We start from the raw sequence: 27,749 nt of genomic DNA on the forward strand, positions 1-27,749 counted from the left end.
GAGGAGGGAAGAGGCTGTCCTCCTGAACCAGGAATCGAAATGATAGCTGGTCTATTAGTGATTAAGCAACTGTGCTCTTTTCCTTTTAAGTGCTTTTTAAAGTTTGTAATAGAAAATAATACTTTTAATCCAAGCAAATAAACGTTACTTATCCAGTTCCAGCAGTAGCTTTGGCTATGAGAAACACAAAGTGTATTGACCTTCCTTTGACTTTAGGACAATGGCAGTACAATGGAGAATGATTTACAGGTATTGAGCAGAGGAGCTGACAATAGCATAGAATGCTGTTATGGGATTGCCAAAATGTTGTGTCACTGCCTCTGTTGAGCTGAGAGGGATGAGCATTTGTACCCACACAGCATCATGGGATGAATACCCGTGTTTAATCTATGTAGCTAACTGTGAGTTATCTTTGGGCAGCCTTCAGATCTTATGGATGTAACTCACCTAATGGTTTGGTCTAAGCAGGACAGCAGCACTGTACAAAAATCATCTGGAATCTTCCATCACCTTCTTTAAATAGCTTTTAATTGTACTTGTGTTGCTAGTCAAAATGTGGCACATCATCCAATGTAAATTCAGTTGTTGGAGTGAGGACATGGCTCCATGAACTTCTAAGTCAGACTTGCTAATCATTTTGTACTAGGACTTTGTTTTCTTTATAGTTAAAGGAAATATAATAGAAGATCAAATACTTCAATAACTTCCAAAGTAAAGCAATGTCATTTGGGTCAGTTGAATACATACCATAACTCTGCTGTGCTTTTTACAGGCAGATTTCATGATAATAAATAAGAACTGAAAATAGATTATATTAGATGCACTGTAAGCTCTTGCTGCTTGAGATACACAAAACTTTTAAATCTTTTTAATTAAAGCACTGATCTGTCACCCTCTTAAGTGTTTCTTTTGACTATTAGTGGGTTAAATATTACAAGTTTTAGTTTCAGAAGTGAAGAGCAACAAGTTGACTGGTTTCCATGGGAGCTAATTCAAGTTATTTTTTGCATTGTTAATGTCTGAAAGTAGCTATGTTGGTACAAGTCAATATGCACAGGTCTGTGAAAGACATTTTTGAAGCTGTCCTAAGGTTATGAGGAGAGACTGCTGAGCCAAGTATCATCTGTGTGACATCATAATTTGATATTTGTAAGATCCCCTAAATCTAAGCTGCTAGCAATCTCTAGTTATGCCACATTATTTTGAATACATCTTGTTAAGAGTTTTTTGCTGAATATTGCATTATTTAAAGAGGTCAAATACGAGTCTACAGTACACCAAATATTATAATAAAATTTTGCTTATCTCTGTAACACCATCTAGAAATAAAAAGATGCAAAGCCTATCTTTTCTATTAAGTGAGATTTCTTGAAAATGATTGTGTAATGGTCAGTGGTGCTAATGAAGGAAGGTGGAAAGTGGCATACTCACCAGGAAACAGTTCTGCAGTTCCTTCCTCTTTGACTGGAATCATAATGCTTTCCTTGCTTTGTTCAGTTCAAGGGCTTGGTTTACAGGCAGTAAAATAAACAGAATAGCACCTGCAGCTTAGTCATAAATAGGAACATCTTGAGGTAGCTAAGCAAACAAATGAAATCATGGCATAATTTAACCTTCCCTGAAATGCATAACATTAATTTTTAAAATAGTTCAACATTTGGCTATCAAGAGGACTCTGAACGTACAAAGGAATTGTTAAAAATTATGATCCAATTTATTGAAAGTTACTAATTGATCATTTTCTGAACTGTCTTGTCTCTGTATATTTTCCTTTTTTTTTTTTTTTTAAATGCCCGCTTCTAAGACATCACACCAAAATGTGTAGCATTACATGCTGTGTTCATATAAATATTTGACCCTTACTCCAGACTTGAGCTTTTTTTCTAATACCAAAATGAATATAATTTTTTTTCTGTGTGTGTGTTGTTAGCTTCAGTTACATAAATTGATTTTGCTGGCCATGCTGTTCATGTTTGCTGGGCACAAAAAAGATGGAGCACGATATCATACTGATTCCTTCCATGACATTATTTTGTAGTCCAGAAGAACTGAACATGCATTTAGGAGGGTAAATCTGAGTTGATCTTGTAATTATTTGAACACTACTTCATTTATAAGAACTTGTGAATTTTTTTAAGACTGAAAAATAGGAATGTCATGTTCAGAATTTTCTGAGCATTTTTAAGCGGCAAGTTTCCACGCACAATGTGTGCAACAGCTAAACAAAATACTGTTTAATGTTTAAACATTATAGTTTAAAGTGTTTTATGAAGCTGTTTATTTTAATAAAACTGAGTGTTGTAAGAGCTTTGTGTTTATTTAATCAAGTTAATCCAGTTGAACAACTTAACAGTGCTGTAATATGAGCACAGTTAACAAAGAATATCCCTAAGAAAAGATGAGCTGAAATCAAATTATATCTGCTATAGGTGATTAAGAGTAAAGAAATGTTTAAGGCTATCTTGATGTGCTTAACTCACAAGTTGTAGTACAATGTTTTAGCTATTATACTTTCAAATATTGTTGCCATAATTTTTGTTGCTTTTGAGTGCTCAGGTAGCAGCTGTAAGGAAGGATGGACTTACTACTTCTCAGACTTAAGACAGTCCAAAACGTTAAGTTTTCAAGATTTCCTTCTAAGAATTAGTAAAGAGAATCTCAGTGCAGCATTGTCATTGAAACATGCAGAAGTGTTAAAGGAGTTTCTGGAGGTCTTCTACTGTCTACTTAGTGATATTAATTCAGCTAGAGTAGTAATATCAATAATTTATTTATTTAATAAAAGAGGAACTTTATCTGAAATATTTTAGTCCAGTCTTGACTCTATGTTCCTTGAAGAGGCATGTATTTCCAGTTTCTAGTATGATGAGAAGCCTGACAGGACCTCAGCTTTGTCATATACATCTGTGCACTGTTTTTTAAAGAAATTAATAGTAACAATGAGTTTCTAATAATGCACAATCCAAGATGATTACTCAGAGTTAGTCAGCCGTTGATATTTCTCATCTTCTTCTGCTTTTATCTAATTACCTTTGTGAAAATAGCTGTATGACTTATCTTCTTGTTGCTGTGTATTTTACCAGAAAATTTATCTTCATTAGTGTTTCAACTCTGTATTTTAAATGTAGGATTGCAATTTCTCTTTCAGTATAATAAGGGTATGTCAGGTGTAGTTTCAAAGTTATATACAGTGTCCACAAAACTTTTGATGAGAGAGATTGTGTGAGAAACTTAACTGCACAAGTTGTAAGCAAGTGGAGCTGTCAGCTGTGGTAACACTGCTCCTCTGTGGGAAAGGGAACAGCATCATAGTGCCTGAAGTGGAATAGTAAAATCTTTGCAAATTTTAAAGACTTTTTTTAAAGGGAAATCTTTTCGTCATTTTACCCACTGTGGAATACTGAAATGGAGGGCCTAAATCTCAACAGAATAAGCATTGTTGTTGCAACAGAGGGCAAACCTAATTTGAGACACAGTCTCCAATCTCTGAAATTACGAATTTCAGAAATTAATTGCTTGAATATGTTCAGTTAATTTACTGATGATCTGGATGATTATTCATAGCAAGCACTTTGCGTATCTATGTTAATTTTGCACCCAGTCATATATTCATCTTTACTGGTTCTAAACTTGATTACAGTAAGTGGATTTGAAACCTACTGAGAAGGCAGAAAAGGAAAAAAAATTGCTGTAAGAGTTTATTCATAAGATTGCAGTGCTAAATGCAAAAGGTTACTGTCTTATTTTTGCATCTTTACTAATTTGAAAACACCAATATGTGAGACTTGGTGTAAAAGGTTAGTGATTTGGACAAATAGCTTTAAGTGTTTTTTTAAATACTTCTAAAAATTATTATTTATCTTTCCATTTTGTAATGAAATATAAGTAGTCTTTAGAGTTTGGGGAAAAACTCTGTATGTACATGAAAAAGGTATTAGGAACAATTATAAAGGGAGCCCCAGTAGCTTTTCTTGTAGAAATTTTATAAGATGTAATACATATAATAGGATGTAAGCACAGCTGAAATCTCATTGTGCATATATGATATGTGCTGATGTCTACCAAATTGGACATTCTGCCTTTTAGAGGGCATAGGGAAACCATTATATACTTGACTGAGGAGCATTACTGTCTTTGTTGCAGACACCTAGACTTGGTATTGCTCCAGAAACTGACTTGAGATGGATTTTCTGCAGCCAGCTGTACCATTTATTTCTTTTTAGCCTTTGCTGATTAGGCAGCATGCCAAGAGGAGTCATCATTTAAAAACATTGCATCTTTTCTTCTTTTTGAAGTGGGTATTTTATCCCCAGTTCTTGTCTCTGGGAAATGACTCTGCTATCTTACAGTTACCTTATTGTTTAGTGAACTAAATGTGCCGGTGTATTTTGAGTGTTTATGTCCAAGTCCTACTTGTATTGGTCCTGTGTAAAAAAAAAAAAAAAAAAAAGTACTGAGTATTCCAAGTACCTGCCCCCTGGAACTCAGCTAATTTGAACGTTAGAAAGGAAGTTTCTTGTAGGCCCTATGCACTTGATAGGGCCAGCTGCATTCTGAAAGCATAATTCTTGCCCTTTTATGAGATGGTGGTAAGAGGAATTGCTAAGTTAGTCTCGTGTTGTGACTTAGCACATTAAATCAGAATCAAATACTGTCAAATTGAGGTAATACTTGAAACTTGCTGAATTGCTTGCCTGAAATGGTTATTACCAGTGCAGTGTTAGAGATCATTGTTCCCACTGTACAGATTTTCAAGTCTTTCTAGGCACTGACAAGGAGATAAAAGACCTTAAATCAAAAGACCTTCATTGGCTGCTAAGCTAACCTGATGCAGGTCTTTTTACTGCATGTTCAGACAATGAATCTCTAACAAATTCTGTACTGGTGTGGTCTAAAAATTTGATACTGCATTCACTGTCTGACCTAAGTTCCTTGCGGGTGTAAATGGGTGAAGCAATGTTAAGGTCAGCCATAAAACTTGGTCAGAGTTTTAATGCAATGTAATTCTTGGACTTTTTTTCCAGCAGATTTCTAAAATAAAAACTTATTTACTACCCAAATGTCATCCAGATTTCACAGTTAATGTCAAATAAAATACCAGTTCTGGTGTGGATTTTCCTCCCTTCTAAGTTTTTTCTACAAATCTGCTTTGTCTTTTAAAGAGAAAATGTTTAAAAATAAGAGAAGCGTTTGTCTTCATCAGTTAAGAAGATAGCAACCACCTACAATCTGTGAGAACACTTACATAAGACTCATCCACTGTGCAGCAGTTATTTCACAGTACTGGAAAACTGTTCCTGTGTGGTTGTCAGATAAATGTGAACTAAAGCCTTGCTTGCAGTGCTGGTGTGTATTCTATTAGATATCTGTTCTGCAGGTTAAGCAGGAAAACAATTTTTTGTTCTAGCTTTCCCTTTACTGCTATTTAAAATATGTTGCTGAACTCTGTGTAAAACAATACCCAAAAGCCCCAGACCTGAAATAATTTTGAACTATTAGATGTTTTATTTTCACTGCTGCAAATAAGAAGCTTTTATACTTTCCATCACTTTATAAGTAGAACTGTTGGGTTTTTTTATCAACCTTTAAATGTTTCAGTTTCAGGAAGGGAGTAGAAATTCCTCAAGTGACAACTGATTTCTGTTTATCAGATTAGCCTTGTGTATGATATTCTTTCTTGGATTATGCAGAATAGAATATTGATACTTTAATAGTACATATATATAGGGTTTTTATAACTGTATTTTTCCTGTACATGTTTTTATTGCTGAGGTTCAGTTATTATTATTAATACATTTTTGTGTATAGGTCAGTTTAAAGTTAGGGGTTAAATAGATAAAGACTACCATCTGTAAATGCAGATGGCAAATATTAAATAATTCATTAAAACTGAAGAGGCTTCAAATAAAGGAGAAAGGGAAGGCAAATGTGTTACCATAATATAAAATATGATCCTATCAGGGTACATTGAATTCTAAATTAGATAAGTTTCTCACTTTTGCACACGATGACTGGGTATTTATTATACAGGGTTTGATTTTAATCAAGAGGAACTAATGTCTTATCTTACTGCTTTTAGTGTTTGAATCACTGATGTCCAAACAATCAGTTCTGTTAAAAAGGTCAGAATGAAATATGGCTTTTGAAAACTGAAGATAGATGGGGGATGTTCTGCATATCTTATGTCTTGTTTCATGTGAAGTAAATGCTGCTGTTTATAATCTCCAGCTGATGGTAAAGCAAGTGTATGTGTCTTCTCTATCAGTTAAAATGAGCAGTTTATTATCTCATATATACAGCAATGTAAAAAGATCTTTTTTGCAGAGATGTCTTTTTCCTTCTTGTTTATTTTTTTTGTTGTTGTTGCTGTTGTTGGGAAGGTGTTTATCAAAATTATTTTTATTTTTAGTTTCAGAATTACTTTTCAATTAAGAAGGAAGACCTTATGCCCAAGACAAACTAGTAATTGCATGGATGCTAAGTTTCAAAATTCATTTTAGAAAGAGGAGCCGAGCTCTCCTTTAGATTGCAGTGGAACAAGACAGAAGAATCAAATAATTTCTTTATATTTTATTGTTGCAAGTCTTCCACTTGTCATCATTATAGTATTTTTTAGAACTGTTGCTTCATTCAGATCATAGTGTATCTGATCCAGTTCTTGATGATGTAGGTCACAGACCTTTCCCTCTCCACAAAAATATCCTTACAAATATTTGGTGGAGGTGTGTGTTTTCTTTGGGGGAGGAAGGTCAAGGTAACTTGTTCTAAGCTCAAAATATTTCCATAGTCTGTATGGTAGCAGTTCATCAGTAAAGATAAAAAGAAATGAGAGCAAAACGTGATTTGAGATATGACTGAGGAATCTGAGGAATTCAGACTTTCTGGGAATTCTAGAGTGTCTTTCATTCAAAGGTGATCATCATAGCAACAGGGTTGTTCTAGCATTAAAGGATCATTTGGGAAAATACCTGGATTTTTAAGAGCTTATATGTAAAGGAGCTTGCAGCACCCTTGGAGCAAAAAAATTTAGATATTCAGTGTGTAACAATGTTTAGTGACCTCATCCCATTCTGTCAGCCAGGGTAGAAAACTGCTTGAGGAAACAAAGAAACCATCAGGTGAAATATTTCAGTGTACATGCTACAAGCCCTTTCTGTTTTGTTTCCTAGAAGCCTGTTCTTGGGAAACTGGGACTGAGTGATGTCCATAAAGTCCCTTCTAACCTGACTCAATCCGGTTCAAAGATTAAGCACCTTTAGTGTGAGAACTAAACCTGTTTTGAGTTGCATTGAAGTACTGCTATCAATATAATTAAATACACTGATGTAATACAATTAAATATAATTTCTGTTGCATGTAGTTTTTGCATGCCTTGTTCTTAGTTGAATCTGGACATTAAACCCACATTTATATAGATTCCTAAAACAAGAAATGGACAAGTAACTCATTTACCAGTGTGCTGTAGAAGAGAGGAAAGTTAAACTAGTTTAATATAAAGTAAGATATTTAGTTATCTGTCACGGGACAAGAGTTAGTCAAAGTTAATGTGCAGCATAATAAATGCTAAACCTGTAGTACAAGAAAGTGTTTCTATTAATTTCATATGGGTTTAGTGACATGAATACAGCTAATGTGGTTTAATCCCTTTGAAAAGTGACTCCAAAGCATAACTCATAGCTAATAAAATGGATAAGTGTGGATAAAATGCTGTGAACATGAGCAGATAAGCAGCTAAATTTTCACTTAAATTCAGCTCTGGAGAGGCTTGCTTAATAATGTACTTAATTTGTATGGGTGAGTGGGAGTTTGAGGAGAGTTTAATGTCAGGAAATCAAATGAGAGCTGGGTGAATTATGCTTCTAAAAGCTAAGAACAAAGGGGGGGAAAAAAATCTTGCATAACAGTAAGTTAATGTGTCTCCACTTAATGTAAAAGCACCAGTTGGGGCTGTGGAAAATAATGAAAAATACGCACTTAATATGCTCTTGAGGTATATTGCAAGTAGTGCTTTTAAGTACTTGCTTACCTTTCTTATTTTTAAATTGGCACTTTCAGCAGCAATATTTCTTACCCCTTTTTGTAGTGTAGACCATTCTTTGTTGATCATAATAAATTTCTGTCACCTCACTGTTTTTTAAAAAGTAATATTTTAAAGATTTTGGGTATGGTCATGGAAATATTTGGACATGATCGTAGAAACACACGTTGCATTTTAGGAACCTTTAAATACACACCCCAGCACATGTAGTATTAAATTCAGCATAACTGAAGTTAGAAATTTAAGGTTGAGGATGGGCAGCAGTAGTGTTTCTTGAGAAAAATAACTAAAAATAAACAATTTAACGGTAATAAGATTTCTTTGGTTCTGTGGATCTCCATGAGTTGTTAATATTTTGTATTGTTTGAATTTCCAAGGATCCAGACATAGGATCATTTTGGGATTGAAGTCCATACTGATTTAATGAAAAGTGAATGACTACATAGAATTCTGTGAGCTATAGAATGCCTGTGCCAGTAATTAATCCTTCCATCCTCACTGTAGATTATGTGCCATATTAATGGCAAAAAGGAAAGAAATAATAAATGGGAGTTTTATTCTTTTCCATAGAATACTTTACAATAATTAGGTGGTAGCCAATAAAATTAACTTGAAAATATTAATGGAAAAAAGCTTTCCTTGCTGGTAACATTAAAGATTAACTAGTTCTAATACAGTTCCTTGGTGGTATGAAGTTCTGTATTAATACTGAAGTTGATTTTTTGATCCAAAAGTTGTGTAGTGCTTCAAATTATTAAAAACTGTTCGTAAGTTAGCATACATGAATTAAGCATTCTTTAATGTAAGCTACTGGGAAGGAAAAAAAAAGGGCATTTTCCTGATAAACAAGCTGTGTCACTTGCTAGAAAGTAGGGCACAGGAGATTTAACCTGAGTAACTTTTCTGTCATAGTGGGCAGAGAAACTTACCTGCTTCTCAGAACCAAATGACTGTTAAATTGCTTGTAAATATATTGCCTAACTATATTTTTGCAAACCTATAGTATTTGTAGAAAATTACTAGATATATACATAATGAAAAAGAAAAAAAGTTGAATTTTGTGTGCAGACAAACTGAACAAACTGAAACTGGAAGAAACAATTAACGTGTCTGTGTGGTTATTTTTTTATTAGTTCTATCAACTATAGTGTGATTAAGAGACTGCTTCTCTCCCTGTCCCCAGACAACTGAACACAATGGATCGCTTGGGGACAGCAGATGCTGAGGATGACTCTGGCTCCCTGACCCGGCTGGCTCCCAGTCCTCACAGTGAAGCTGTTGCACATGAGCTGAAGGAACTCTCCTTGCAGCCCAACCAGTACCTGCCTCCTCTCAATGAACGGAAGAATGGTGAGTGCACAGTGCCTGCTCTCCTTTTCTCTACGTTGCTGAAATATTTTCTGCGAGCTCAGTTTTGATTTCTTCAAATAATATTAATTGATTCTCTCCACTTACTCTTACCAAACCCCGTTATGTAAAGTGCTTCAGTGTTACAAAATCTGTCCTGATCAGCCTCCCCTGTCATGGCAGTGAGTAAGCCTGGCTTTGAACCTCAACTGGAATACTTCATTGAGGCATAGAGAATGGAGCTGTTTATGTTTTTGAATAGTTTTAAAACCACAGGTAGTGTATAACAGAAGTGTTAATTAAATATTTTTGAGAGTTGAGGTAATTACCAAGTACAGGTTTTTTCTTCAAAATTAATACAGAATTGAAGTTTCACATTGTATCCCAAGAAGTTTAATTCTCCATGTAGAATCACATGCCTGTGATTCTGGCAGCCTAATGGCAGCCACTGGTGTCTGATCCATGTGTGTCACATGAACAGTCAGGCTTCTCACATAGATGGAAGCAGATTAACAAAACACCATGGGCTTGAGAAGCTCTTGGTTTCCATCCCTGACTGAAAGGATGCTAGATGGTGCACACTGCGTTTGCTGAAGCTGCTGTGCTCTTAAGGACAGTGGTTGGGGGAGGAGAAAGGTGACACAGATGAGGCTCTTGTTTAGGAGGAGGAGAGAGAAAATAGATGACTAGATGTTTAGCTGGACTGCAGTGGAAGAGGAATGACAGAGTAGCAGGCAGCATGGCACAGCTGAAGTACCAGTCAGAACAATATGCTTCCCACACACTGTACCACAGTTTCACAGGCTTCTGTCTGAGAGCCAGGATGTGGCAAGGGAGGGAAGGATGGGCTGTGTGCTGCACAGGAAGGTGGATGGGAATGATGCTGCTTGCAGCTTTCCAGCCTGCTGTTTCAGAGTCAAAGAGTGGGAAGGAATTGCGCATGCAAAGAAAAGGAAGCGCTGCACAAGCAAAGCTTTTTACAAGCTGAAATGGTACTCTCCCAGAGGTGGTGAGCATGTGACTTTGTCTGGCAAGGGTAGGTGTGAAGATCTGGGTGTCAGGAGCCATGCAATCAGTTGTTTCAAGGTAAAATGAAAAGGTCCTAGCTTCTGTTTTCTGCAGCAATCTCTCCTGGCTTTGCAGGGGCTTCCTTGACTATCCCACTGTGCCAGAATCTCCTTGTGACAGTGACTACTAATTTCTGACTAGCAGAGAAATGTAACTTGTGCAGTCATCATCCACAGATGAGAGGGCAGGTACATTCTTGTAAACTGGGTAGAGAACTGGTCAGCTCCTATACAGGATATTGACTGTCCTTTAGTATTCTGCTGGCCTGTTTCAGCTCTTTGTCTTGATTATAAATAATTTCAGTTTATGAGTGTCCCCATTCTCTGTCCTCTGCACTGTGTGGAGAAAATTTTGTTCCAGCTAATGGAAGCTAATGGGTGTCTGCTTCTCTAATCTTTCTGTATGTCTTTTACTAAGGGAGGGTGGAAAAGCTGGTGATGTGCCTACTGTGCTATCTGCTGGACCTTGCTCTGTGATGCCGAGCAACTAATGTTCTATAGAATTGAGCTGATTGAGAAAAGAGCTCGGTCTTGGATGTTTTATCAGGAAAAAAAGCCTTGGGGTAGTGAAATCTTAAAGTAAAAGCAAGGCTGCCAAAATCTCTGAAGAAATTAGCCCAAAGAAATGAGGATAAGAACAATGACATTCAGGGGCAAAGAACCAGAGGCAGTGAAGGTTAGCTGAGAGTGATGGCTTTCTGTGAGGCCCCTAGAGATTGTGGGGAGCTGTAGTGAGTTAAGGTGAAGATGCAAGACATTCCCCACCCCCCCCTCAAAGCAAAACAGAAACCCCACAAACCAAATCCAAAATGAAAACAAATACTCTAAATAGTGTATATTGACCCCTCCTAAGGGACCAGTTGAGCCATCTGGGAGAAAGTTCTCAGAATAACAATGAAATGTACATAACACTTAACCTAATGATATTACTTAAATAAATTTGATGAACCAAAGGAATTTTTCCAGCATCTAAAAGAGTCGTGGGTATATCAGTTTGCCTGTTCTCTCTTATCTTCCACTGCCTCATTATGTAGCACTAGTAACATGCATTCTTGGCATAGCTTTATGGCTTCTGCACAAATTCTTAATCCTCTGTGCAATTAATAGATCTGAAGCTGCAAATTTGATACCAAGGAATCAGGTGAAATTTGGAACATTCTCCTCCTATCTGTGTACAAGAGGTTTTTTTCCACTCTTTTGAGATCTGCTATCAGGCATGTATTTTTCTTCTCAGTACGTAGGTAGGCTGCTGTGCTTATAAGTTATTTTCTTGAGAGAGACAAAGTGGAGAAAAGATGGCAAGTGGGAAGACTAGAGAACAACAAATGAAAAAGTTAGTTCTGATTAATAGATTGGCACAGAAGATAATTGTAAATGTCAATTTAAATTCATCACTTTCATATTCACCAAGCTGAAAGCAATGAGATCTGAAAAGCAGCATATAGATATTGTGATTAACAACACCACCCCCACAACAACAAAAACCAAAACCAAAAAAGTCCCCTAAGTCCCCAAAGTTAAGTGTATTCTAAAAAACCTATCTAGATATAAAAGTTATTTACATTTATAGAAGTTTACAAGTGTGTGTGTTGGTAAAGTATAGTGTGTGTGTGTAGAAGAATGGTTGCCTAGAGGTTGTGGAATCTCCATCATGACTGAAAGTCTGACTGGGCTCAGTCCCTGGGCAACCTGTTCCTGCTGACCTTGCTGGAGCAGCAGGTTGGTCTAGGTGATCTCAAGAGGTTGCTTCAACCTCAGTGATTTGTCCTTCCTTTAAGGTTTTAAATAGTCCGTGGAACATCCAGTGCAGATATTCTGCAAAATAATCCTTTGTAAGAATTCACAGCATATGGTATTTAATATATTCGTCTCTGTGTTTGGGGTTGGTTTTTTTTGGGGGGGGGGGGGGGGAAGCTGAGGTTTTTTTGGGAGCTGCTTTCATTTTGTTTAAACAAATGGTGTCAGCAGAAAAAAAAACCATGTTTTAATGTGTGGATTCTTTTGGTCTCCCTGTAAATATTTCAGTGTTGTCTTATCTATTACAATATGAGAGCAAACTGAGTAGGTACTGATTTCCCAGTAAGTCTGTCCTTGTCATTGGTACTGCCAGTTCCCACAATCCTAGCATTCCCAGGGCATCAGTCAGTGTCTACAAGGAACAATTTTAAAATATTAAAGCATGTGAAAAGACATACAGGCCAAAACTCAGAGCTCTCCAGGGACTGTGACCTCTTAAATGGAATATATTCTGACATTTTCACAGGCTACATGAAAGAATTCCATCAGGGTCATTCCATTTGGTAAACTTCTAAACAAACATTCTGTCATTTTAGTTTGATTTATAGATATTTTATTTTTTTTAATTATCTGCTTATTGTGAAGAGATTAACATAGGAGACATGACCTGTGACTGACTCAATTTAAAGCATCTGGTACATATGAAAAGATCCTGTTAGAGGGCCTGGCATTTGAGTGATTACAGGAGATACAGAAAGTATGTTTTCCTTTAAAGAGATCTCTTGATCAAACTGTCTTGTTCTGACTTTTTTCCCCTGAAATTCCTTGTGCATAACTAAATGCATAGCTAGAAAAGAATGTTAAGTTAATTTTAAATTCCACTCTGTCATTTTTAAAAATTATCAGAATTAAATCCAATCCAACTAGCTGCATATGTATTGTTGAAATGTTACCACCACTACAAGGAGGTCACTGAACAACAAAACTGCTAATTGATGTGCAATACTTATGAGCCTTTTGCAAATCATAGGCAGTATGGTGCATGACCAAATACTCTCCTTATAAAAAATTATATATACACATATATGCATTAAACATACATAAAAGTAAGTTTTTACATATATATATACACTTTGAAAGTATTTATTTATCTATATGTCTGTTTGGGCAGGGCTGAATGGTAGGAAATTTTTACTTAGCAGTGAATACTGCCAACATGTGCAGCCTTTGTAAATTTTATATTGCTGTAAGTGTTTGGGATTTTTCTGGGAAGAGTAACTCAGGTAGGTGGTGACCATAATTTGAATAGTTTGGGGTTTTGTTATCACAGTGGTGGAGAATGTAGGCAAAAGTCTCAGGCCTCCTGAGGTGATTCCTTAGTCACAGCATAGTACACACAGATGTTTCAGAAATTACTCAAATTTTTCGTTTGACTTTAAAAAAAAGTTATACTTGGTGTTTTACTAGCAAAAGAATATGAGAGACTTGAAATGTTTTGGGTCTTTTATATTTATCTTAAATACAAGGATAAGACTGTATGAAATTTACTGCTGAGTTGTTTGACAGATGTCTTCAGTGTTCAAAGCAAAGAGGTACTGGTATGGAAAATAAGGCTCTTTTTTACTAACAAGAAGGCAGGCTGGAAATCTATTGTAAGTGGCAATCCCAGAGGGGGAACAGAACCAAACAAAAAAAAAAACAAAGTAAAAACTCTTAAGTTACAGTTTGAGGTGGTAACATTCTTACTGCTTAAAGAAGTAATAGACTAAGTTATACCAGGGATTATTTAAATGAATGTTTTAATTTGTGTAGTCAGACCATGGATTTCCTACGTGATGAAATTATTACACAGTGATGAACTGGATTATCCTAAGACAATTAATAAAGGACCAAGAAATTCATCAAGGTGTGCATAAAACCAAGATGAAATAAGGTTTTTTTTCCCACTTGCGGTAGTGAAATTAGATTAAATACTGAAGCCTGGTCTCATGAATTTTTTTTTTTTAATTAAATGCATCTGTAGGGTTCTTTTTACCAGATTACAAAGGAATGAGCTCCATTTGATCTGAAGAGTCACAATGTACTGTTAAAGCAGTTGTTGCTTAGTTACTTCATGTTTAATGAGGTTGTAAAGTTGTTCACAGTTACTGAACAACTCACTTACCAGATCACTGATACTTAAAAAGATAATGGGTCTGTTAGGGTGGCAGCCAAGCAGGCACTGCTGAGGTACAGTGCTGCAGCATTGTTTTGTCCTGGACATTGTGATTTTGGGGAATATCTGTTAGGCACTTCCTCTTTTTAAATAATGCTTCTCCTGCAGGCTGGAAGTTGGCAGAAGACTTGAAAGTCTATATTGCAGGAGGATGGGAAGAAAAAACATTGATTACCCTAGATTAGGAGCAAACAAATGTTTATGAAAAACTTGTGCAGTATGTTGCTATTAAATGAGATGTTGTTGGATTATGGAACAGATTGGAATGTTCCATTCTGAAGCCATTTTTCTTCATGTCAACCACTTGTATACAATATATGCAAATTAAATAAATTGAAATTAAAACGAGAGGTACTTCTCTCAGAAGATGATGTGAATTCTAACAGATTGAATTTTTTATTGAAAGAAAAAGCTTGTTGTGTATCTTTCACTTCAATTACTGTTTTCATTCAGTGATGCAGTTTGTAATTGGGTTTAAACCTGTAACTGATAGATGCAGTGTACACTGCTTAAGATTTTCTTTTATCTCAAAGAGATATTTTTGTTTTGCTGTTCAATAGAAACTAGTGTTTGAGCCACAGTTCTGTTTTGAGCTCATTACACGTTTCTGTATGATCCTAAGTGTCATTTAGCTATTTGTACTGGTAAAAATAGCTCTTTGGAAACATGTATGTGTTTAAAAAACAGAACTCATTCATCCAATATTTGCTTTGGAAATGAGTGCTTCTCTTCCCTTTATTACAAAATAATCTGCATTTAAGTACACAGTCAGCAGCAGAAGGATGAAAATTTAGCAATATGAAAAAGTTTTTTTGCCCGTTTTTTTAAAATAATACCATCAGTTTCAAATGACAATGCAGTTTCCAGCTGCCTTCTAGAAACTGAGCGCAAAAACATTTCAAATGTAGTGGAGTTGAAAAACCCCAACCTTTTTTTTTAAATATTTTACTTTTCATGGGTTGTGTGAAACTTAACTGCTGTACAAAGTAGTTTTTTGTCATGTCAAAGCAATGACCTTCAAGACAGATGTTATTTTTCAGATGTGTGAAGCGCACTCTACCCTTCCCATACAAAAATACCTCCTGTTACATATTGATACACTTGGAATATAATTCATCCATCCAAACAACTGCCCACTTCTCTGTTGCTACAGGAAAAATGTGGAGTTATAATCTGTATAGTTATGGAGTTATAATCTGTATAGTTATAACTCTGTAAGATTCTATTTACTGGATGATTTACATATTGACTCATTTTAATAAAGGGTACATGTATTCTATTTCATCTGGATTTGTTTGTTCGTTTTCTGAAGGTGTGGAGTTTCTCAACAGTAATTTTGTATCTTGTCCACAGTAAGTTTTCTGGCAGCAGACAGTGAAGAAATTGATTTGATTTAAGAAGTTCTTCTACAGTGACTTATTTTTGTGTGGGTGTGTTCAGTAAAAGTCACCGCAAAAGCACACATATTGGAATAGTCTATAATTTGTATATAAGCGAAATCTAATTTAAACTGGTAATTTTTATACAAGTGATGTGCAAATAACAAATCTTCAGGCTGAACAGGTTGCCTCAAATAATTTGTGTTACAAGAGATTTTCTTTTGTCTGTGTTTTCAGCTCCTTAGTTATCAAGGTTTGATACAGCCCAGTGAGCCCACATCACCTTTGAATCTGCAGTTCTGTGTAGATGCCTCCCTTCTCCTGGCAGTGGGGAGACTGGGAGAGGCTGCCAAGTCCTGCTGGCCAAGTCTCTGTCCTGCTGGCCATGTCATGCAGCCCCACACCCCATGGTATTGATTGCTTGCCCTGCGAATTCACTGTTAAGGTGAACATTCAGTGTTGAATGATTGTCTTGCAGACAGATCCAAAGCATGATAAGGTGGTTTAGGGTTGTTTTTTTTTTTTTTTGTTTCTGCTAATTAAAAAATTATGCATCAGGTGTTTGTTATTGTATGCAGATCTTTTCAAATCTGATGCCAAAAAATTGAGCCAATGTTTCTGAGTGGACATGTTTTTTATAATTTCAGGCTGAGGGATTTAAAATACAGAGTAGGGGTATGGAAAACATGTATGGCAGCATTTTTAGACCAGAGGGAAGGGAAAATGCACCTGCCAGAGTTACTTGTTGACATGTAGTGACTACTTAATATTATGTACAGTTTATTTTCTCATTTCTGATGAAATGTAAACTAGTCTGCTGTTCCTTCACCACCAATTCCAGATAGAGGGGATCCATCTTCCCAAAATCCTGCAGATTTACAGTGAACTTGATGACTCATGTAAGATAAATGGGACATGCTGGAGAGAATGGCAGATCAGAAGCTGTAGGAGGAAATACTCCAAAACCTGCTGGGAATAGTGGGATGTGTAACTGTAATGCAAAAAGGGAAATAATAAAATACTTTGTTTTCAGATAATCACAAGAAGGAACAGAATCTCTCTTATACTGCAAGGAAAGCCATAGAAATAATCCCTGGTTTTCCCACTGACCTCTGCGGGATAAATGTCTCTGAAACAAGACCTGGGGTTAGGGCAGGTGGGAAGGTTCCTCAGCATAACTTTTCTCAAATGCCAACTTGCAGCTTTCTTTACTGGTGAAACTTAACGAGTAATAAATGTGTCAGTCAGGCAAAGATAAAACATTTTACTGCCTACAGCACCATGTCAGAGGAGTGGGGGAAGGGAGAAAGAAGGGGGAAAAGGGAGAGAGTACCTCAGCAGTAGTTTGTCTTCGGTATCAGCAAATGCTGCTCCTTCAGCAATTGCTGGATTTATTTTTAACTGCCTGACTCATTCTTTGTCAGATGATTGACCATCAAGCTGCATATCGAAACACGAATGTGCAGAGGAAGCAAGCGTAACTAAAGGAAAAGGGGGAGTGGTTGTCTGGGAAAAGAGGTGGGCACTGAGACTTGTGCTTCACACGCTCTGTGCCTGCCGTCTGAGGGAGTTTCAGGCTCTAAAGCAGACTGAGCGTACTGCAGGGTCAACCTAGAAAGTGAAGGATGATGGCTGCTTTCAGCTGCACAAAGGCAAAATTGCTCATTTTTTAGGAGAAAGGACCTGGAAGCAGAGTTTGGGACAGCAGTGTGCTGCTTGATGACAAATTAATTTTTTTTTTTCTATGCTGGATGTTGCCATTCTAAAGGATTCTCATCATGATCGATAGCTCCAAGAAGCAGCAACAGGGCTTTTCTGAGATTTTACCTGCAGGAGATGTTAAACCACTGAAGGAGAAGGAATGCCTTGAGCTGAACAGCCAGAAAAGTCTCAAGGAAGGTCAGTCACTTGCTGGTTGGGGTACAGAAAATGCAGGAGTACAGGGCAGATTTAGTTTACCAGCAGTTGTGGTGTAATGCTGTATGTCAGGAATAAATTTCTGCATTAAGTGAGGTAGTGTTTGCTCCCTTGAAAAGATTTCTAAAAGCTAAGTTTAGAATTTACTTGAGACTACTAAAATAATGATGATAACAGCTTGACAGAAATTGTGTTATGAAGAAAAATTAGTGCTTTTTCAGAGAAGCATGTAGTGTTGAATTCATGAAATACTCTGAAATTGTCCTGCAAATACTGCACAAATTCTTCAGCATGAAGTGAAATAAATTTAAATAGATGTAGTTAAATATATTATTAAAAATAAAAATAAAATTATAAATACCTCATTTTCAACAATGCTTTTCTCACTGTCTTTGTCTAGCATTTCCTTGTCCCCTCATACTTTAAATTAGATTTGATTCTGCTTTCCATCTGTATGCATCCAATTTATGTCTCTTTAAATGACTGGTTTTAGACTATGTATTAAACTGATATAATGCACCAGCTTTTGTATGTAAAATAGCCACAGTCTAAAGATATTTGCAGCAAGATTCAAAGCTGAGTGGTGGTAATATACCAGATTCATCTGAAGTGGTATTTGTTAGGCTGCTGCAATAATACTGCTCAGACATGGAAGTTGTTCTACTCCTGGCTGGAGGTATTCTTCTGGCTGGTTTGTTAAGGAGAAGGAAGAGGCTCCTTGAGGTCAGCTGTCAGCCCTGCTCAGAACAGTTTGTTAACTGGTGTGTAGTTAACAACACAGGATCGTTTCAGTTCCAAACTCAAATAACATTGTGCCTTGGCTTTTATCTTGTTATCTCTGGATTGTCTGGTGATTCAGAGATTTCTTCCTTGGTGGTTGTGGCAAGACTGCTGTTTCCCCCCCTTCTACATGAGATTATGCCCTTCTCAGAATTTAAATGCTGGGTTTGTTTGGGGCTTTGTTTGTTTTTAAATTTTTATCTTAGTAATATTCAGAATAGCAGAAAGCCCACATTCATTACTAAATGAAATTTATTTTTAAAAACCCCTTCACTTAGTTCTACATTAGGGCTGAAGAACCCCCTTATTTTTATATAATGTACTGAAATCAAAAGCTTCTTACTGATTGGAAAGATAGATAATAAGTTGAGTGTTGATGCATGTGGCTGTGGGTGAGAGTGTAACAGTTCTGCTGCCTTTACAACAGGAAAGTACTGATTGAAAGTGACTGAAGAGAAAGGGCCAACACTGGCTTCTTGGTGTTTGGCTGGTCAGCTCTAAAGAAGCCCAGTTAAACCTGCAGCTGCTACCTCTGAAGCTCTGTGGGGCAACAGGAACAAAGAAAGATGGTGAGGAAGTGTGAGAGGGACAGAGGACTAAGCCTAGTGGTGTGGAAAATACTGTAGGAAAACAAACCCCAACATAAGTAATGGAAGCTACCAAGAAATCAAGGGGAGAAAGCCAAGAAAAATGAGGCATGGCGCATAGTGTAGGTGGGCTAATAAGTAACCATGGTAATAGTTACCCTCAGTTTTCCTTGAAGATCTCAGTTATGTAGAAAGTGGATGAAAGAATGTTCATTAAAATAATGATGGTCTGTCAGAGTAGCAAAAACCCTGCAATTAGGGGACACTCTCTCCCAGTCCAAATTAATGAATATTTTAGAGTTTAAATTATTCAGTGCATAATAGGAGAACTGTTTTCTGCAGTCACTATCTTTCCTTGCTTTTCTCAGTTTTAATACCTGTTCTGCACTTTCACTTTTCCCCAGTGAATACTGCTTATCCTTTTATCTCTCCTATATTTGGCAGCATAATAATTAAAATAATGAATCTATTTTTGAGAGTATGATGACTAAAGTATCTCCTCATCTAGCCTTTCTTCTGTCTGGAGCTTAGAAAAAAAACAAGTATTTTCTTTCTTGTAGTATAGAGAATGAATTATAGAAAACATTGCAAATCTGCTTGATTTGCATCTAGAGAGACTGAAACAGAGCTTCATCTTTTTAGTTTATAAATTTATGAAATATGCAGTTCAGGTATTTTGTAGATTTTTAAAAAAATTCAGTTGAAGTTGTTTATCTAATCCTATTCAAAAACCACTATAAATAATATGAAAGCACTTCTTACTTTATAGAACAGTATATTCTAAATTAGCATATGGCATTCTTTTTTCTTTTTCTTTCCCTTTCTTTTTTCCCCTTTTATTCCATAATTCAGCCAGTAATGTGGCTACTTTTGCCACCTGAATCATGGACTCTTATCATAGACACAAATACTTAAAAATATCATCTATGAATGGTTAAAAATGCAAACATTAAAATGTAATTCTGTTGGCAAACCCAGGTGAAGTACCTAAAGGTTAAGTAACTCAAGATGCTTCTTAATCTATTTTGCACAGGTTTGATAAATGTGAAAATTCTGAGATGTGCTTATTTCAGTAAAGAGTCAATGAGTACCTAATGAGAATTGTTAGGTGTAGTTCTTTTTCTTTTCCTCTTATTATTTCTCTCTAAGGAGACACTGTCCTCAGCCAATTAAAATTAAGGGAATTGGAAGGTTAAATTTACAAGGATTAATTTTTTCTTTGCTTAGGCTAATGAATACTCTTAGAAGATACACATTATAGTTTCCTATAGCATTATAGTTTCCCATAGCACAGGAGGAAAATCTCTAATTACCCTCCTAACTCTTATGTTATTGTTACATACTGTCCTGTGAAAAAAGTTCTCAATTTTATCTGTTTTATCAAAATTATCTTTTGTGTGAGCAAGGAACAAATAAACTTTTTGGCTCTGAGGCTAACCACACAGTGGTTACTAAACAGCTTTTTCAGAGATTGCTTGCTTAGCATTGACTTCTAATGTCAAGTAAGTGGACAAAATGTTTAGAAAACAGAAGTTGAAAGCCTTAAATGAAGTCAGGATATCACTGTGCACACACTTAGTATGAAAGGAGGGTTAGTATCATCAACAATGCTTATACTAGGAATTAGGATTATATTTAGACCGCAGATTGGAAGGTTTGTAACAGAGAAGTGTATCAAGTCTTGCTTTGTATCCTAAATTATTTTAGTATGAAGATTGCTGAGCTCCTGCAAGAGTGTATGACAATGCAGAAGTCTTGAAGACACAATATTAAATAGTGAAACAAATCAGTGTGTTCCTGTCTCAGGTGGGATTTAAAAGGAGATTGTATCCCAGTTTGCATTGTATTTTTCAAATACTAACCTAAGCTTCAAAGTTACCAGTTGCCTGCAGGTTGCTGTAAGGAAAATAAAACACTAAACAAGAAGGAAATTTTCTTTCTACATTGAAACATAATTTCTTTCCTGGATTTCTGCTGCTTTTAAATTTTACTGGTTTGTGAGGAACTGGAGACTGGTAAGTGTGTTAGGAACAGGATACAGGGTAAAATGAGGGAAACCGTGATTTCTCAGGTTTTTGTTGGAAATGTCTTCATGCTGTCTGGTTAATAGATTACTAGATTTAGTTAGGAAGGATTTCTTCCCTTCCTCCCTTGCAATTAAATCAATATTGGATGAAAATTGTTTATTTAGCAGATTTCCAGCTATTGCTGGCATGTGGAGTATTGATGATACTCCTGATCTCCACCACTCTCCTGCAGTGCCATGTTAGACTTAAAGATTCTGTTGTTGGATTGCTGGGTTTTGTTGGGTTTTCTTGGTTTGTTTGCTTGTTTGCTTTGTTGGTTTTTCAGGTTTTTTTAAGCTTTGGTTTTGTTATGTGGTGTTTGGGGGTGTTTTTGTGACCCCTTATCAGTGGCAATCTATTAAGTATGTTTCTTGAGACACAAATAATGAGAAAAATACTGAAAAAAAAGTATTATTCCTGTTTTCTTAGTTAATAGAGGAAGCACTCTAAACTTCGTGCACTGATCCTGTGAGGCTGTGTTAAGCTTAACTTTATGTATCTACCCCTAACAGTCTCTTCAATGACAGTGGGATGATTTCATGCTTTACAATTAAGCTAGCACTTATTCTGCAAAATTTTCTTCAGTGTAGCACTTAAATGGTTAATAAATATATTGTAATCCCATTATAATGAACGTGTGCTTGGATACTTTCATAAAACAAGGCCACAATGTATTCACTTGATTTTGTATGTAATCTCTATACAATTAGAGGATGCAGTGGCTAACCACCAGTACTAAGGAATATTGCTGTGGCAACTGCAAGATTTCTTAAAAGTTTTAAAGAGGCTTAGGATTGAGACTGTGCTGCCAAGAGTAGGTGTATTCTCATCCAGCCCTACCCTGCTTACTGCCAGGCTCTTCCTTGTGTTGGCATTAGTAATTATGCAACCCTGAAGTGAGGAGGTAGTACTGAAGAATGCTTATTTCAACAGTGTTATTTGCAGCCACATCAGAACACTGACCTGACAGGCTGCATCTTTGCCACTGTTGATACGACAGAAGCAGCTGAGGATGGAGGGAGGAAAAGACCATTTTCTTTTCACCAGTTAATACTGTTTCAGAGCACATTAAGTTATGAAACCTTGTTCTGAAACTCATGTCTGTTTTGTTGCTATGCTGGAGGTTTCTTCTTTCCAGTGAAACAGGTATATACCTCAGCCTTTTTAATGCAAAGTCCTTCTTAATGCAGCAGCTTTGCTGTCACTTCAGGCAATCTGACTCATCCACTGAGCAAGCATCTGCAGAAATCTGATGTTGTCTACAAAGAAGGGTTGACACAATGCCATTGCTTTCATCCTACTTTGCACTCAGGCACCTTAGTATAAACCCACCTTCCTCAGTGTTTTAAAGGAATGTGTAATCTCGTGAGGTGGATGACCTCAGTGGGAATGTTTTTTGCTTGCTGGGTCTACTGTGTCCAGGGGAAGCATTGAAAATGGAGGTAGAACCTTTTTGAGAGGGCTTGGCTGGAAATCATCTGTAATCATTGAATGTAATATGCTCCAAATTACCACAGAAGTCTGGAGTAGATTTAGAATATTAACCCAATTTTATGAGTCTGTTGACAGAACACTTCTTGGCTGATAGTAATATTTGAGGAAATTCAAATTAATTTTTTAAAAAATCCAAGACTGTTCTAAGCAGAGAAACACTTGCAAATTTAAAAATTATAGTCACTGTTAAAATACATGAAGTATTTTATGTAATAAAAGCAATTTTACCGAATACTTGTAATGTAAGCCTTAGTTTATTTAGACTTTCCACCCAAGGTAGATTTTTCTAATTTTAAAGATATGACAAGAATGGTGAAAAGTGCAGATTTTGCTTTTTAAATATACATGTGTGTATATATATTCATCCCAGCAGACATTCCAGTAAATTGTTTGGAGGATTGTGTATATTCTGGCTTGTTTCTAAGCAACACATTCCATTGCAATAGGATACAATACAGGTTGTCCTGTATCCTAGTCGTTTAAGATTCTCAACTGATAATATTGTTATGCTTTGTATTTTTGTTTTAAATGTTTTTACATCTAGCTATCTTTCCCATCTAGCTTTTCAGTTTCTACTTTCAGTATGATGATGTTACTTCTGGAAACAGTTATATGTACACTATTACTGGCTTACAGACAAAAGCTTTAAATCACAGTGATATAATTTAAAGGATTTGGAGGTCCACATAATTATCTGAAATGGCCCTTGGTAGTTTCCACTCACATGCTTTACATTTATCCAGAACATTTCTAAGCTGAAATTAAAGTATGACTGGAATAATTGCTGAAAATGAGTACGCATCAGAGGCTGTTGCACTTTTCTTAATTATTTTGAATGCACTTTTAGCAGAAAAATCAGATATACAATAATTAAAAAAATAACATTAAAAGTATATAAAATAAATATGGGATTTTGACTAATTTTTACTTTTTTTCATAAGAAATATATTCTGGCAGATGTGAAAGTTTTGAAGACTGGGCCCAATAAAACATTTACTCACGCTCGGATGATGTCTGATTTCCTTAATGATGAATTTTTAAATTGAGAGTATTTAACATACTGTATCACCATCTTGAGGCTGAGAGGAGGTGATACAACAATTTTAAATGCATTTTATCTTTAAAATGCTGTACAGCATACACAGAATCACTTTCAACAAATTACAGGTAGCTAAATATTTTTCCTGTCTTTTCCCTCTCATTCCTTCCTTTTTGGTGTGCCATTTAATGAAATGAATGCTATGTTAACCAGATTTCTGATTTTGGACACGTCTCATAAGTAATGGCAGGTGCAAACTACCCGCCATGTCCCATAACCTTCCTGAAATGTCCACCTTGCATATCACCTGCTCTTTCTTTTACTTATTAGGTACAACATTCAAGCTATTTTTTTGTTTTATGCACAGAAGAAATATTAGTTGAAAAGAGACATTTTTGTCTCAATAATGCATTTAATGAATTATAAATAAGAATACAACACCCCATATAAAGTTGAGAAACAGTCACAACTCAGGAGAATGCAAAACATAAATAATGGAATATTAATGTAAATTAGGCTGTTTAGAAAATGCCATATAAACTTTTAAGTCCAAGCAGATGGCCAGGAGTAACAACAAACTTAAGTACTAGATACTTGATTTTGGTAACTTGCCCCATGTGTAGAAGTTGTCTAGAATTCTAAACCAAAGATGATGTTTAGATACTTGTATAGTCCGCCTACCATCAGATAAAATATTCTCCTCTGCTTTACTGTCACCCTGCTGTTCATATATTTTTATTAATGTTATAGTCCTGATGCCAAAAAAGTTTTAAATTACTTCACAATAGTTCATCTCCTGCAACATTGCTTCATTGCAACTCTCTGTTGTTGACATCTCCTGCTCTGTGTCTCAGCCTCAGCATGTCAGAGACCTTGGCTGCATAAAAACTGTTTTAAGCCAGCAGAAAGAAATGGAGCTTGCTGTGTAACAGCTTTTAATCTAAAGGAAACGGCCCTGTTTCCAGCACTGTCTGTTTCCATGGCAGCCAGCCTAGCAGCCTGCACTGGAGTTTCTACTGCTCTTGGAAATTTTCAAGGGAGTATGTAGGAATGTTGGACATTATATTTTCCCCTTTTCACTTGCAGTTTTTAGGGCTTAAGTAGCTAGTATCCATTTTTTCCTGTTGTCATTTGAAAAAACTGTGTGCTGTCTAATGAAGCCCTTCTCAAAGGTTTAGTGTCTGCTTCACCTGTGTAAATGTTAAATGTCAACTATTTTCTGCTTCATAGTACCTTCTATAAAATGAAAAAAATTAAATTTGATTTTTACATTAATCAGATATATAACTAACTGTGTTAGATGTGGAAATACTAGTGCTGGAACTGTGCACAGCATGCGTTCTGGTTTTTTTCAAGACAAGATGCAGTGGTGAAAGCTTGTCAATCAGTGCAGATAGTGCTGTTCCTGCAGGACAACTATCGATTTATTTTTGGCCTCTTTACATTCCAGTGCTTGTGATTATATAGTACTGCTTTGAGACATCTTTCCATAGGATACAAGTTACAGATTTGTAATAGAAATTACTTGGTCAACTTTGACAACAGACATTTAATCTTTATGCCCCTTCAGGGCATGGCGTATGTGAACCTGACGTGCACTCACTGTTTTCAAACAGAGAGCATTAGCTTCATAAAATTTACTGTTACAAATAAATAAGTTTCAAAATAATAAAGTGCATCAGTTGACAGGTATCCTTTTTGAACCATCATCTCCATTTCCTTGCATGTAGAAGAACTGATTCCCTGGTATGCTAACACTGGTATGCTAGCTCTAAGAGTGGGAGCACCAGCCTCTGGTGCTCAGTTTTTCCGGTGGTGAAAAATCTATCTTTTACTATCTTAGGAATATCTTAGGATATCTTAGGAATTATCTTAGGATTATTCTTTTTGGTTTTGACAGTAAGTATTAAGTAAGCTATCTAAGATATAATTGTCATTTTATTAACTTAATAGAACACATAGAAAGTTTGGAATCTGTTCACCTGGTATTTAAAGTGTTAATCTTAAAATCATACACTGACTTGAAAATACAGAAATAATACTCTCCCTTCCCCCTCAGTCAAAACAGGGGTTTAACTGACCTCTCTGTGCATGGCTTTTATTCAGAAGCAGTTCACAGACAGTTTCTTAGAGTTGCAGTGGTGTGAAGGGGGAGTCCTGCTAGATAATGTGAAGTGCAAAATATTTGTGCCATCTTTTAGCAACTAGATTTGCTCAGTGGTGTTAACATAGCCTTCCTTTTGCACTTACACTTTAAATATGAGGGCCAGTATTAGGGAAATTAATAGTCTATTAACACATCTAAATCGTTGTCAGTTCTGGGCCTTTATTTTGGAGATAATCTTCTATGATTTTAGATGTTATGTTGGTAACTGTCTGATTTTAAAAGTGTGAAAATGAGAAGCTATCGGGCAACAAGCTGAGTGATTTACCCCAATAAGAACCATCTGTCAAAACAGAATATTTGAGTAAGCACCACCCAATGGGGAACTTTGCTTTGTAGTACTTCATGTCTTTTCAATTCTCCCTTCCCTGGATTCCACATTGGTTGGTCTGTAAATGGTTGTTTATCATAAAGAAACTCACCCCCCAGCCCCTCCCAAACAGTAAAGTATGATAACTTGGTTAATGCCTTTATGGTGTTCTGATTTTTTTGTAAGCTATGTCCTCCTATCTTATCCATCCCTCTTAGATTTACTTCTCTGTGTTACTGACTGTTCTAGAAATCTCCTGCTATGTGGATTTCTGTCTATATGATAAGCAAACTCTGCATTAGATTGAATTATATTAGATTGCAGACAACCTGCATTCTATTTTACAGAGAGTTTCTCACTGAAATGTATCAGCAGTTTTTTGCCAGAAGTCCAAGCCTGTTCTCTATTCTCACATCATTCATTCTTCTCTTTGAAGATAATTTAATCACATTTTCCTTACTGAAAACTTGTGATTTAGTTTCAATGACTCCCATCTTCCATATCTTTCTGGCTGCTCTTTGAGCTGGTTTTTGTGGGTCCCCATTTCCTTCTGAGCTTTTCACAAACCTCATTCCTGTTCCCTTTCTTTAGACCCACTTCAGGTTCATCTCCAGTGTAAAGATACAAGTCGGTCTGTAACTTGTTTCTGCTCAGTTGTAAAGCTCAGTCCACCTTATTACAATGACAATATAAGGTCACCACTAACTGTAGTATGACCATGGTTCTGACACACAGACTTGTAAGCTAAATATCCTCTTTGACTAGCTGTAGCTATTCAACTCAGGGACAGATGTTACCATCTCTTCCTTGGAAATACCTCTGCTTTTTAATTTGTCACTGTGGGGACCAAAATGTCCTTTTGTCTTTTACTGAGATACAAGTACTAACTTTTACCTTGTTTGCTTTGGAAAAGCAAAAGATTTTTTCAGCTTTTCAACCTTTTAACATAATATAATACATATGTACCTTGGGCAGACTGTTTTTGAAGTATACTCAGGGGAATAACTATTAGAAGTGCTGGAGTAGTTATTTAGCTTACTTTTATTGGTAAAGTGCAGTCTGAGGCTTTTCTGCCATTTCTTCCCACGAACTTGTCAAAGAAAAATAAAAAGAAATCTGGAATTGAAAAAAAATACAAATTCTGATCTACTTACTGTATCTGATGACATGTATCAACTCTACGTTGGGCATAACTGATGTTGGAGTAGATTGTTTTTCTTGAAGACCTTTAGCCTGAAATAAAAAGATATGTGTTTAAAACTGATTTTATTTGATAGACATTGCAGTGTGTTTTAGCATTCCAAGAAAGCCTGATTTAAGTATGGCATAAATTTGGACCAAATAGCATGGATGAGATTCCTGCCCAGAGCAAGACAAGCTCTTCAGCCTTTTCCATGGAATCCTAGTTGCAAATTAGGAAGCATCATTTTAGCAGAGAATATAAGTTTAAATATACTCAAGTTTTAATATTCTCAAGTCCAACAATATGGGGTCTGAAATATAGTAGTCTTGCTGTGCTTTTTATAAATGGTCTCACATCATTTGAACAAGTAATACATACACATATTTAAGATTTTTAAAGGGACTGCCCGTTCAGTATTAAGACTCA

General features: G+C 36.1%; 1 protein-coding gene and 1 long non-coding RNA gene across 8 annotated transcripts in view; one reads left to right on the forward strand and one right to left on the reverse strand.

Moving 5' to 3' along the window:
- Window positions 1-27,749, forward strand: part of MRTFB (myocardin related transcription factor B) — a 69,680-nt gene that overhangs the window by 11,411 nt on the left and 30,520 nt on the right. For 4 of the 7 annotated variants that reach the window (XM_071761505.1, XM_071761502.1, XM_071761504.1 and 1 more), the window contains exon 3: window positions 9,222-9,388. In XM_071761505.1, the coding sequence (XP_071617606.1) occupies window positions 9,235-9,388 (154 nt within the window). In that variant the 5' untranslated portion in view covers window positions 9,222-9,234. Of the gene's footprint in view, window positions 1-9,221; window positions 9,389-17,549; window positions 17,683-27,749 lie in introns of those variants that run through there. The other 3 variants (XM_071761506.1, XM_071761509.1, XM_071761508.1) reach the window with 1 other exon arrangement.
- The window catches only part of LOC139804339 (uncharacterized), a 63,761-nt gene continuing 56,690 nt past the window's right edge, over window positions 20,679-27,749 (reverse strand). Inside the window, exons 4-5 of the long non-coding RNA XR_011729344.1 lie at window positions 27,295-27,373; window positions 20,679-20,963 (exon numbers count right to left, since the gene is read on the reverse strand). This is a non-coding gene — a long non-coding RNA (uncharacterized lncRNA). The remainder of the gene's footprint in view (window positions 20,964-27,294; window positions 27,374-27,749) is intronic.

This window comes from Heliangelus exortis, chromosome 17, assembly GCF_036169615.1.
Source record: "Heliangelus exortis chromosome 17, bHelExo1.hap1, whole genome shotgun sequence".
Classification (NCBI taxonomy): Eukaryota; Metazoa; Chordata; class Aves; order Apodiformes; family Trochilidae; genus Heliangelus; species Heliangelus exortis.